This window comes from Gymnoscopelus microlampas (genome assembly GCF_963454915.1).
Source record: "Gymnoscopelus microlampas genome assembly, chromosome: 4".
Taxonomy (NCBI): domain Eukaryota; kingdom Metazoa; phylum Chordata; class Actinopteri; order Myctophiformes; family Myctophidae; genus Gymnoscopelus; species Gymnoscopelus microlampas.
In genome coordinates, this window is record NC_139941.1 from 50,633,048 (window position 1) to 50,646,215 (window position 13,168).

The 13,168-nt window shown below is 42.6% G+C and overlaps 1 protein-coding gene across 4 annotated transcripts in view; it reads left to right on the plus strand.

Moving 5' to 3' along the window:
* The window catches only part of lzts1 (leucine zipper, putative tumor suppressor 1), a 62,485-nt gene extending 51,450 nt beyond the window's left edge, over positions 1–11,035 (plus strand). For 2 of the 4 annotated variants that reach the window (XM_084055727.1, XM_084055729.1), the window contains exons 7-10: positions 484–657; positions 1,623–1,754; positions 2,665–2,859; positions 4,978–11,035. In XM_084055727.1, the coding sequence (XP_083911853.1) occupies positions 484–657; positions 1,623–1,754; positions 2,665–2,859; positions 4,978–5,580 (1,104 nt within the window). In that variant the 3' untranslated portion in view covers positions 5,581–11,035. The remainder of the gene's footprint in view (positions 1–483; positions 658–1,622; positions 1,755–2,664; positions 2,860–4,977) is intronic. The other 2 variants (XR_014600669.1, XM_084055728.1) reach the window with 2 other exon arrangements.
* The last annotated feature ends 2,133 nt before the right edge of the window (positions 11,036–13,168 follow it).

Below are 13,168 nucleotides of genomic sequence, written 5' to 3' on the forward strand. Positions count from 1 at the left end.
CACATTATCTGTTATGTTCGATTCACATATTTTCAGGCTTAAACCCTCAATACTTTACTTTTTTTTAACGTCATGTTTATTAAGCTGTTTTCAGCACAGAGTAGACAGAAGAAAACATAATTTCCAATACTTAGTAAACTTGAAATGTTGGCTCTGTACTTGGTCTGCTCTTTTCCCCCCTCTACACCAAACCTCTTTGCCGAAAATAGACGCTCTACAAGCTCACAACGCGTCGCAGCGATCTGGTATTTTCGGGCGAATGCTCCTACCAGAATAGGGATGCTGGGATTGAAGTGGTTAAGGTCAAAACCTTAACAAAAGTTCCTATCACACAAAGATGTAGTGGCCCCCCTGTAATAACTCTGAGGACCCCTAGGGTCTACTGTATTTGGTAATTGATTAAATCAATTAGTTTTAGTTAACTCTTGCACCCCTATTGTGTAAGGCACTTTTTTGTACAAATTATTTTACTATGTTTTGCAGGAAAGCTTTGAGGATAAGGAGGCAGACACGTGCCTCCTGTTCGAGGAGAGGCAGAGGTACCGCACGGAGGAGATGGAGGGTCTGAAGCATCGCTGCTCCTCACAGCTCCGTCAGGCCTCCCAGAGGGCGGCCAGGAACCAGCAGGCTCTGCAGCTGCAGGTCAACCAGCTCCAGGTCAGCTCAGGCTCTCCTCTCCACTCAACCTTGTTCTGGAAAGAATTGGTGAAGGCATTTTTAAGGTGTATTCATTTAGACAAGTGCAAGTGAAAGGTACCGCACTGAGAAAATGGACAGAAAAGGTTAGGGGGACGTAGAAAATAGTTTGTCTGGACTTCAACTTCAAATGAAGTAACTGGTGTATACAGGGACGTGCACAGATAGGCTCTAGGTGGTGCTAGAGCACCTGCCCTTTGCCCTCTTGACCAGAAGTGCCCTTTTGAAAAAAAGGGGAAAAAAGTTTTATTTTTTCAGTTTACAGCAGGGGTCTTCAACAGGGGGTCCGGGACCCCTAGGGGGTCCTCAGAGTTACTACAGGGGGTCCGCCAAATCTTTATGTGATATGATTTTTCTTTTTACCATAACCACTCGAAACCTAGCATCCCTTTTCTGAGGAGAACTTTAGCCAAAAATAGCAGATCTACAAGCTCACAACGCCTCGCGCTGCGAGGCGTTGTGGGCTTGTAGATCGGCTATTTTTGGCAAAGAGGTATAGGTAAACACGCCCACCAATGCCACTATTACCATGGCAGCTGTCTCATCTTTGTGCACGAGAATGCTACGCACACCAAAGTCCTTATGCTGGAATAACGGCAGAATAAACTAAATAAAGGTCTTCAAGAGACAAGAAGGTGGGCGCACACAGTGCAAATATGTTATTATAGGACTCAGAGTAAACAAACCAACGTTCCGGCAGATACAGTTTCAGTTTCAGGGTATTATACCATGAAGAAGGCAGTTGCCTGCAGTTGCCTGCCAAAATGTTGGTTTGTTTACTCTGCGCCCTATAATCAAATATTGGCACTTTGGCTACCAGTGGCTGCGGCCACCTTCTTGTCTCTTGAAGACCATTATTTAGCTGTCTCACCTTTCACACAAACTCGTGCCGGTCTATTAAATTAACCAGTCAACTGACCATACAGGTGGACAACGAGAGGCTCCAGGAAGACATCTCCAGGATGACGAGGGAGAAGGACCTGGCTGAGGTCAGGCTGAGGTCGTACGAGACCATGAGCACACAGCTGGCCCCCACACTGGAGGAGACGCAATGGGAGGTGAGTCCATAGAGTTAAGAATAATAGAGAGGTAACGAAAATCCGCCCATTCACTTGTATGGAGTTGCTCACCCAGCGCATACTCCCTTTTCACCCCTTCTTACGGGTTGGGAAATGTGACGGACGGGGCTTATTTGGGGACTATGCGACCGGCTTCGAATGCTATCAATGCATTGAATGGGAGATTATCACGTTTTATCAGACCATTGAATGGGCGAGTAGGCGACGAGTAGGCGATATACGGACCTACCCGCGATTTGTCAGACCATTCATTGGGCGTAATCAGGAGCTACTGACCTACTTTGGAGGCGGAGCAGTCCCCACAACATGATTTACGATTCTGTGCCTATTGGTACATAACTCCAACGGCGCTGAGTAGGCTCAGGCAAACGTCACACCGTTCAGGACGGCAACTCGGTCGCTTTAGCTCCCTCGGTGGTCCTTCACGGGGTTCCAGTTCGCCTGAGACTGCGCGCCTCCGTCATGGTCCGAAACCAAAACCGAAACTGAACTATATAAGTCATCTCCGTTGGTAGGTCAGTATGTCTTGATAACACCCAATGAATGGTCTGATAAATCGCGGGTAGGTCAGTATGTCGCCTACTTCGCCCATTCAATGGTAAAAGGTGGTAATGTCCCATTCGATGCATTGATAGCATCCGAATCAGGTGACTATGTCACTCTGTGCGTCGCCTTGCATGCGCAGTTGTGTCACCTACTGACAAATAACCCAAAGTATTAAAAAAACGAAACTAACACTAAAACTAATAAAAACAAACTAAATCTATTAGTATTTTCAAAAATAAAAACTAATAAAAACTAGCAAATCCGCTCAAAAAAATAAAAAAAATAACTAAAACTAAACTAAAGTGAAAAATCCACAACTTTTACAACCTTGCTGTGTTGCTAGGTGTGCCAGAAGAGTGGGGAGATCTCCCTGCTGAAGCAGCAGCTCAGAGACAGCCAGGCGGACGTGGGCCACAAGCTGAGTGAGATAGTCAGCCTGAAGGCCTCGCTGAAGGAGCTCAAGGCTCAGCTGGAGGCGCTGGAGCAGCAGAACAAAGACCAAGTGGACCGGATCCACGCCTGCAACGTGGACACAGAGGTGGGTGGTCTGAAAGTCTGGAAATACTAGTCATCGTTCTAATGACTATAGTGAAGATCAGTGTTCATTTTGACTGCAAATTTTGATTTAGTTTTTAGTCATAGTCTTTTGGATAAAATTCCATTCAGTTTTAGACATATTTTAGTTATCTGAAATGTTTTAGTTTTAGTTGACTAAATGTCATAAGATTTTTGTCGATTGCCAGATTTTCACTTTGCTGCATGTCGAAAATAGCAGCTAGCGCGACGTGTTGTGATCTTTGTAGATCAGCTATTTTTGGAGCGCCACACCCACGAGCAATCTAGCATAAAATACTTGATCTACTGTCTTAGTTCTACTGCATTGGTTCTCAAAGTGGGATCCGGGACCCCCAGGGGTCCTTGGGGGGATACCAGGGGGTCCCCAGCAATATTAGTTAATATAGCATCTCAAATTGTAACCACTTTAACCTTTTATACTTTGGCTATTCAAAAATATCAGATATACAAGCTCATAGCGCGGCACCGAGTGCCGCGCTAAGAGCTTGTAGATCTGATATTTTTGATAAATCATGAAAATGTGTGCAAACCTTTGAATATATATATATTTTTAAGCGAACATTTGTAACGCAAATTTTGCTTCTGAGAGTCCCTGGAACAACATATTTTGAGATGCAGGGGTCCAAATACATATCATTTTGGGGGTCCTTGACATGAAAAGGTTTGAGAACCACTGTTCTACTGGATCTCGTCTCCACTAATAGTCCCTCCCTAAAACATTTTAGTCTAGTTTTTATTTACTGGTGAAATTGTTAACATATTAAGTCATAGTTTTAGTCATCACAGCTTAGTTTTTATCAGTGAAAAAAGGCCTTCAGCCAACCGGTCTGGCAGAGGCAAAAAAGCTTTAATGAAACAGGCTAGTAGTTCATCATCATTGAGCAATAAAACATTAAAAAACCTCCTTTTTTCAGCCTCAAATGGCCTCCTTATTCAGAGCTTATTGAGGTTGGTCTTTTTGACGGTTTGGCTGTGACTAAAAAAGCAGAAAATAAAAAGCACACCGCAGTTCAAACGAAACGAGCAGCGATGAATTAAGACTGGGCGGTTGGCATTTTAAAAGCATTTGATGTCTGGTCTGAGTGCCGGCTTTCATGAGATCCGCCACCTCAGCATCAACCTTTGGACTCTCTGCCATATTTTTTATTCAGAAACTGACAGGCTGACTCACTTTATAAAAGCGGGGGCCGGGGTTTAGAGACCCGCTCCATTGTGTGGTGCAATTTACAATTTTAGGCGTTTAGCAGGACACTCTCATCCAGAGTGACTTACAGAGTGCAGGATCACAGTAAATGACAGGTAGCCTACTCTAGCCTAGTCAACAAATGACAGGGTAAATGGTTTCAGAGTAAACGACGTTCCGCTACAGACTAGGCCGCCCTGTGAAAATACAAGCTCACAACACATTGCGTTAGTAGTGCTATGAGCTTGTAGATCTGATATTTTCACTATTATATTTTGGTCTCCTGATAGATGTTTTTTTCAGGCCAATTTAGTAAGAAACCAGTGTTACACATCCTTTAATGCATTGGTTCTCAACCTGTGGGTCGGACCCCTTAGGGGGGTCCCCACGTGATTTTTTTGGGGGGTCCCTAGTTGACAGCAAAGTGACAATTAAAGGACTTTTAAGACCTTTTTAAAAAAGACCATTACTGCATCAAACGTTATCAACAAACTATACTATAAAAACTGGTCAAACATTGGACAAATTGTCAAATAATCATTGTAGAATTGTAGATCGGCTGGATGTATCTGTGGAACCGAGTCAAATTAAATGTAATGCCTCAACTCCTGCAATTCCAAGTGCTTGTCAGGGTGGGGCGTCCCCAGTTCAAATATGATTATTTTGGGGGAGTCCCCAGTTCAAATATGATTATTTTGGGGGGTCGCGGCTTGAAAAGGCTGAGAATCACTGCTTTAATGGATGGTGTCAGGGCATTCCACATTATGGTGTCAGAGCAGTAGAATGACAACTTTCCCATGTTTGTTTGTTCTAAAATGTGGGTGGTACCAGATCATGGTCTCGCTCCCTAACGGGTTCAAGAGGTCAACAACAACCATTCCTCTCTATTTCCACCAGGTGTGCCAAAACGAGCTCCAGCGCAAGAAGAACGAGGCAGACCTGCTGAGGGGGAAGGTGGGCGAGCTGGAGACCGACGTCCAGGCCATGAAGAGAGACCTGGCCGCCGCCAAGGAGCAGCGGCACCGCCACAGCCTGAAACTCGAGGCCCAGGCCCAGGCCCAGGCCCAAGCATCGTCAGGAAGGCCGAGCCAACAAGGCAACACAGACTCCCTCCTCACCCAGGGCCAGGGGGACGAGGGCGAGGGGCAGCAGGAGAAGGAGGACCAACAACAACAAGACTCCCCCCTCCTCCTCCAGAGGGAGGTGGAGAGGCTGAAGGGACAGCTGTGGGAGGAGCGCGAGGCCCAGGAGCGGCTGGCCAGCGGCTTCCGCGAGGAGCGTCAGACGTGGAACAAGGAGAAGGACCGGGTGATCCGCTACCAGAAGCAGCTCCAGGTCAACTACCTGACCATGCACCGCAAGAACCGCGACCTGGAGAGGATCCTGAAGGAGGTGACGGCCGAGCTGGAGAGCCGCACGGCGGGGGAGCTGGACAAGGAGATGGCCTACTGCGGCTCGGGGCTGCAGACCTACGAGGACGTCATCGCCACAGAGATTTAGGGTGGGGGGTGTGGGGGGCTTTTGGGTGCTGGTTTAGTTCACTGGTTCTCAACCTGTGGAGCCCGGAGCCCACTGGTGATGGGCCGCGAGGGTATTGCGAGGAATGGGGGGGCCCCAAATTAAATTGGCAAAACACTGAAGATTTTAACGATAATAAAACATTCATATTAAAGGTTTCATGACATCAAATTTCTATCTTTGCCATGGACTTTGATGTCACAGTCCATTAAACCCGCAGCTGAAAAGGCCTCCGGAAAAAAAAACTGTCATGGCTCACTGGAGTGAATTTTTCAGTTAAAACCTTTTAATACACGTTTGAAGGACCATGATAAAAAAAACTTTTTGTAAAACCAGCATCGCGTCATGAAACCTTTAAAAAAAAGTGATACCAATAAATGACAACTTAACCACTGAAAACCTGTATGGTTGACCAGAGTCAGCCCTCAGGGCTCAATACTAGTGTCTTTTCTGTTTGTGGGGAAAGCTTTCATTGAAATTAGCCGATTGACAAGCTCACAACGCTATTGTCCTGCGAAAGCTTTCCCTGCAATACGGATGCAGATGGGGGTTTAAGTGGTTAAAGTGTACAACCTCAAGTTCCATTGATCCAAGGTGGAACACAGTCGATCGATTTTAATTGATCATTAAAATGAACATACTCTCAAAATGCACGCAGCCCGGGTGATGGGTGGTCCGTGGACGCTTTCGAGGATGTTCAAGTGGGCCCTGATCCGGAAAAGGTTGAGAGCCACTGGTTTTAGTATACACACTTATAATATGGCTTTAGACGGCGTGGTACTGGCTCGACTCGTACTTGTTTTTTTTTGGTTTTCCACTGCTGGTAGGCAGCACACCCACCTGTTTGGTCGTCATAATGACGTCCAAACCCTCTGTGTAGGAGACCGCTAAACAAACCTTAGCACATCTCAGAGGAGAAAGCTTCCATGCAGTATAAGGGGGTTTCACAGTGACACGATGATGCTAGTGAAGATTCTCTCTGATCAAGGAAATCAGAAGTCTGCAGTATTTTCACTTTTTGCCACCGGCTCAGCTCGGTGAAAAGTGCCAGGCAAGGGCGTCACGGCCATTCACTGTGCGTACAACGCGACACCCTCACTCTCACAGATCTACCCCCCACTTTTTGAAAAAAATAAAAATAAAAATAAAATAATAATAATAATAATATATCTTTTTTTTGTGATAATAAATCGGTAAAATCAGGCAAAAATAAGAATTAAATAACCGAACCCTAACCCTAACCTTAAAACCGAAATAAAGTAACCAAAACACCGGCAAAAACTAACAAAATCCGCAAAAAAAAACGCACATTTTTGAAAATTCTAAATTTGTTTACATTTGACAGTTACAAATGTTCGCTTGAAAAAAAAGATATTCAAAGATTTGCACAAATGTTCACGATTTTTCAAAAATAGCAGATCTACAAGCTCATAGCGCGGCACTCGGTGCCCCGCTATGACCTTGTATATCTGCTATTTTTGAATAGCCAAAGTATAAAATAAGGGGTATAGTCCACCGAAAGTCCATCCACCCCACCTTCTGAGAGCCTGTGACGTCCCTGTTGCCAGGTACTTTTGCCCTAATGGAAAACCAAAACAAGACAAGAGTCGAGTTGCGTTACGTTGAGCCGGCATCTCTCAACGGAAAAGCATATACTATACACATTACTGACACGCATTCAGTAAATAAATGGGCACTTTGACTGCTTGTTTGGTCACAAATATAAACTTATGTAACATGTAGTAATAACTGGAAGACATTTTGTCAGCCATCCCGAAAGAAGGCTGGAATCTGTCTCTTTTTTTAAGCTTTATTTTGTATTTTTTTTACACTAACTAGCCTAAAGAATTGTGATAACACTGTTGATGCGTAATATTTAAATGTAAAATTAATTTATTTTTATTCCCAAGAGAGAAGAGAATATTGTCTAGTTTAGTCTTAAAGGGATATTTCACTTTCAAACATGTTTGGGGTCATTTTAACGTCTTTGTGAGCACCCCAGACAGTTTTGAAGTTGCTGGATTCAGTATTTAGACATTTGATATTCATTATATCATGCCCCCCTTCCTATATAAACCCATTGTAACTTCAAACTCCAGTTTAACCATGATGGATTCATCGAAAACACCCGTCCTTGGCTCTGGTGACTGATATTGGCCTTCTAATACGTTTTTTTAATTACTTTTTTTTTCATTTTCCAAAGAAGTTTATAAAAAATACATGTAAAATGTGATTAAAAAAACACAGCCCCCTCACGTATATTAGAAGGACAATATCAGTCACCGGAAGCAAGGACGGGTGTTTTCGATGAATCTATCATGGTTACAATGGAGTTTGGAGTTACAATGGGGTTTGTATAGGAAGGGGGAAGGGTGTCTGTTAAAATAAATATCTAAATAATGAATCAAGCTAGTTAAAAACTGTCTGGGGTGAAACACAAAAGCCAGAGTAGACGTTAAAATGACCCCCAAACACGTTTGAAAGTGAATTATCCCTTTAACGGGGTCCTTCATCTTTCACACACATCACATAATTCCTCTGTCATAAAAAAAGGCACGCGCGCCAGACTGAGGCAGTTAGGTGAGATAGCCCAGACAATTAGGTGATTAATCTCTGCCATAAGTCATCATCTCCTCCAGATGACATGCGATGAGACGCTAATCAAGTTGCTCACAGGTGTTCCCCTGTCGGCGGCAAGAATGGCAGTGATATATAGACCCATATAATCTATAATTACTTTTAAAGGCCTCCACACAGACTTTGTTTAACCATATCAATGTCAGTTCTATCCTCACACACAGAATACAGTGAAATCCACCAACTCTGAAGAGTGCACAAATAATTGGGACACATTTGTATGCTCTTCTAAATTTACATTTTAAAGTCTGAAAGAATTTGACTCTTTGCGATGTGTTGAACTTGAAAATCTGTTGTTTATTCCGAAAACATTTCTGGACCATTGACAAATGTTTGTTGCTGTTACCTCGAAATACATCTGAACTTGTTTTGACTGTCACATACTGCTACGTTATTTAATTGATCTCAAATAAAAGTATATTCTCCCAGTACCTCAAAGCAAAGCCATTGCCAGGAGGTGTTTTCAACAGTATAACAGTGAGTGTAATACTGCAATCACAGATTGTGGGTCTTTTTGGCCCATATATCATGTTTTATCATGTTGCTGTTAGTGTAAGCAGGATTAATACAGGGGTTGTAAGGGATATATTTTTGTAAAAACAAAACAACTTGTTTTAAAGGTTAAAGCTCTATATTGTGATAGTAAGCATTGCTATAGAGTGTTTGTTCAGTAACAAGGGTATCACCGTCTCTCCAGCTCTTTAGTAAACAGACAATACATTTTCAGGTCGGGATACCGATTTTATCCAATCAGGAGAAAGAACCCCAGAAAGATAATTAGTCAGCTTCAGTTTATTTTCTTTTTTTTCAGACCGACCAGGGGGGTCCCCACATGGGATGCAATGCGAGGCGTTGTGAGCTTGTAGATCTGCTATTTGCACAATATTTTTATCTGTGGAACCGAGTCAAACAAAACGTAAGGCATCAACTTCAACATTCCAAGTGATTGGGTGACAGGGTGGAGGGGGCCCCGTGTTCAAATATGATTATCTTTGGGGGTCACAATCTGAAAAGGTTGAGTTTTCTCTCCTAATTGGATCAAATTGGTGTCCCGATCTGAAAATTGACTTTCTGTTTTACTAAGAGAGCTGGCTACAGAACAAACACTCCATAGCGACGATCGCTAATTGTGAAAACAGAGCTATTTCACACATTTATTTTAGCAAAATTAACTAACACTTAAACCCCCTTTTAACATCATCTCCTGATTCAGAACGGGGCATTTTGAGGTGCCTCATATAAATCTCGACATCACAGTCATCTAAAATAAACAGCACATTACTGGGATGTGTTGGCTTGTACCCGACTAAATCACTAAATCATTCCGTAATGTCACTCTGACAATGGGATAATGGATTAGTCACTAGTGCAGGGATCAGCATAGGTGAGTGGATGTCGGTGAGTGGAACAAATTAAATCAAATTGGACCAACAAACGTTTAATTAAAACATTTTTAATTGGCCTCTCTAGCTAAAAGTCTACAGGGGAAGCTTCAATCCTTATTGGACGATATGAATCCATTCTGTTCTGTGTGCTGTGCAACATATTAACAGCTATTGGTTGGTATGATGCCCGGAGCTAGTGGTGGACACACAGTAACTAAGTACATTTACTTGAGTACTGTACTTCTTGATCTGCTGTTTTTGATGCTGTGGTATGATCAATAGGGGTGTGCCAATATATCGTCCCGCGATATATCGCGATACGTTTTCGTGACGATATGTATCGTTTTTTTTTTTTTTTTACAATAATAATAATCTGGCATGCAAACAGCCCCGAGGTGAAAAGGGTGACAACATGTTTTTTTTTTTCGGGTCAGGTGTCACACTATTGCCCTATTTGGATTCAAAACGGCTATTGTAGCTGAAAAGCTACAAGTTTGCATGTCTGAATAATGCAAAAACAGAATTATTTGTTTGCACATTTGCTTTTTTTCTCCCCCATATAGTTTCATAATAAAAAAGTGCGTATCGTATTGTATCGAAATCGTATCGAAGTTGTGAGCCCAATATCGTATCGTATAGTTTCGTGAAATTAGTGTATCGGCACACCCCTAATGATCAAGTATAGGGCATTCATTTTTGGAAGATTGTGACACATTTCTTTTAATAATGACTATTTGTACTTGTGGTACTGTATAGTTTGATGCAGATATTTTTGTACCTTTACTCAAGTTCAAGTTTGAATACAGGTCTTTTTACTTGTAAAATAGTATTCTACTATTCTACATTGTAGTATTGCTACTTTTACTTAAAAAGCATGAGTACTTTTTCCACCACTGCTTGTAAGCTGCTGATGAATGAGCCCAGGTTTAGGAACACACCTGCATCTAAAAACTGTAAGCATTAAAAAACTGAGCACCGTGCTTCCTTACATAAACACCTCACCCCAAACGGTGTGTACCATATATCCTCTCTGTCTGCTGGAAACCTCATATGTCCAAGACTGTTACATTTAAAATCGAAACGCGTTGCTGGTAGATCTGCTATTTTTTAATGCTTTTGTGTGACGCTGTGATCAAGTAGGCCGTTAATTTATGAAAAAACACAAAAAGTTAAAACATGGAGATAAGAGGTTTCTGCCCGACAGCAACGATATATATATATCTTTTTGCAAGTGCATGACTTTTACTCTTCTACATTTCAAAGAGAAATATTGTACTTTAATATGACTCCATTACATTTCTAGGATCAAGGGACTCTTGGGATCCAAACAAAACATATATTATGAATTAACCACTTAAAGCTCTATTATGTATTATTTATATTTTTGTGTGTGAATAAAATGTTATTTTGTCCAATCTGTATGGTAGAGTATGTTAATGCAATATAACTTATACAATTGGTTGTATTTGGTCTCCCTGCTTTAGGACCTTCTAGACACAATCCCGTTTCTCGTTTGACACAGATTTTGACCCCGATGGTCAAAAAGTCTATTTCTCCCCTGAGCAAGCAGGCAGGCTCTATTAGCCCAGTGGTAAAACAAAAACATCTCAGCGCTTGTACGTTCAAATCTAGGGTAGAACAGGAACATTTTTCTGCATATTTTGCAACTTTCCGCACATTTCGCACATTTCACTTATTTCACAACTTTTTGCATATCCCGCAACTCATCCCGCAAACCCCTGCATATTTCATCACATAATCATGGATTTTTGCCTGCGTTTTTCTGTAGGGTCTAAAAGATATAGTGAAAATAGCTACAAAGTCACAACGCGTCGCTGTTTCACAATTTTTTAACTTTTTTTCGAAATGTACTTGGTAATTTGTACTTTTGAAGACTTTGAGTATATATACTTTGTCTGCGCCACTGCCTGGAGCATAGTGAAATGTGAACATCATCCTAACGGGGGGATATCACATCACAGGTGGTATCGGTCCCAGACTTTATTGTTGTTGTTGGGCCAGAGTCGACTTAATCTCCACTATTGACCTGACCGACACCACAGGCAGACACTAAATCATTTGGACGGTGACTACTTCATGGGGTGTGTGTGGCGCGCGCACGCGTGTGTGTGTGTGTGTGTGTGAGTGAGAGAGAGGGAGAGCAAGAGATAGAGAAGAGACAAGCGTTCTTAAACTGATGTGCCAAGACACACTGATGTGGTGCCAGGCGTGCAATGCTCACAGGACGGCCTTGCACGCCGTGCATGAACCTATTTGACCAGGAGCACGCGCAAGCACACGTATATATTTAAAACTATTTTAAATTCACACCTCAACAAAGTTTTCAAAGGCTCCCGACTCACACCTGGCGAATTAACATAGGAATAAGCCTGCATATCAATTGTCCATTGTGTGACCTGTAGTGTAGGTGTTAAGCGGCGTGCGCGTCACGTCATTAAAATACAGTGCAACCACGTTCCAATTCAGCATTGCAACACTGTGTGGTGCTGAGACTGAGAGACAAGTGCAGGAGTGCCTTGGGAATTCATTAAAAAAGGATAACATAACATAAAACATGCCTTACAGCAACGATATACAGTACAGAAAAAGTCATGAATATTTGATTTACCATCTCAGTACTTAATTGTGCGCACTCTTTGCCCAATACAAAGGCAAATTCTATCCTAAATATTTTAACCACCTTCAACATGGCGTCCCTGTTTTGGGAATATCATAATAGGTAGATTTGTTTAAATTAAAACTTTCTAAAATACCGAAAATAGCAGATATACAAGCTGATCCATTCTGACCAATACGCGCATAGATCTAAAATAGCAGTTTATGCATCGCGATGCGTTGTGTGAGCTTGTAGATCTGCCATTTCCGCTAGTATGAACACAGGTGTGTGCCATTGAGATGTTGTTGACTTTGCCCGGTGCCCAATGGCTGTGCCTTTGGCACAAAAAAAGTTTGCAAACCACCGATGTACTATTTAGTAGACCAAACTAAATGTTTTAGTGGCAGCAGCTACCTACGGCAGCCAAGGTGCGTTTGAACTGCCAACTCGACTTCATCAGAATCCCCTTTAGCCAGGGCTTTTTTTTTATTTTACAACTCTGAGCCAGACACAAGCCTCCGTTTGCAGCAGCCAAGACTGTTTAGCTCTGCGACTTTGCACCATTTCCACAACAATGACAGAGTAGATTGGGGAGGTATGAATTAATTTGTGATTTTAGTTTAAACGGTCGGTGTAAGAGACAGACAGGGAAACGCACGCACACAGACAAGCATGCACACACAAAAACAAGCATGCACGCACACAAACAAGCATGCACGCACACACACAAACAGGCATAGACACACACACACACACGCACACACGCAAACAAACAAGCATGCATGCACACAAACAGGCATGGACGCACACACACACACACACACACACACACACACACACACACACACACACACACACACACACACACACACACACACACACACACACACACACACACACACACACACACACACACACACACACACACACA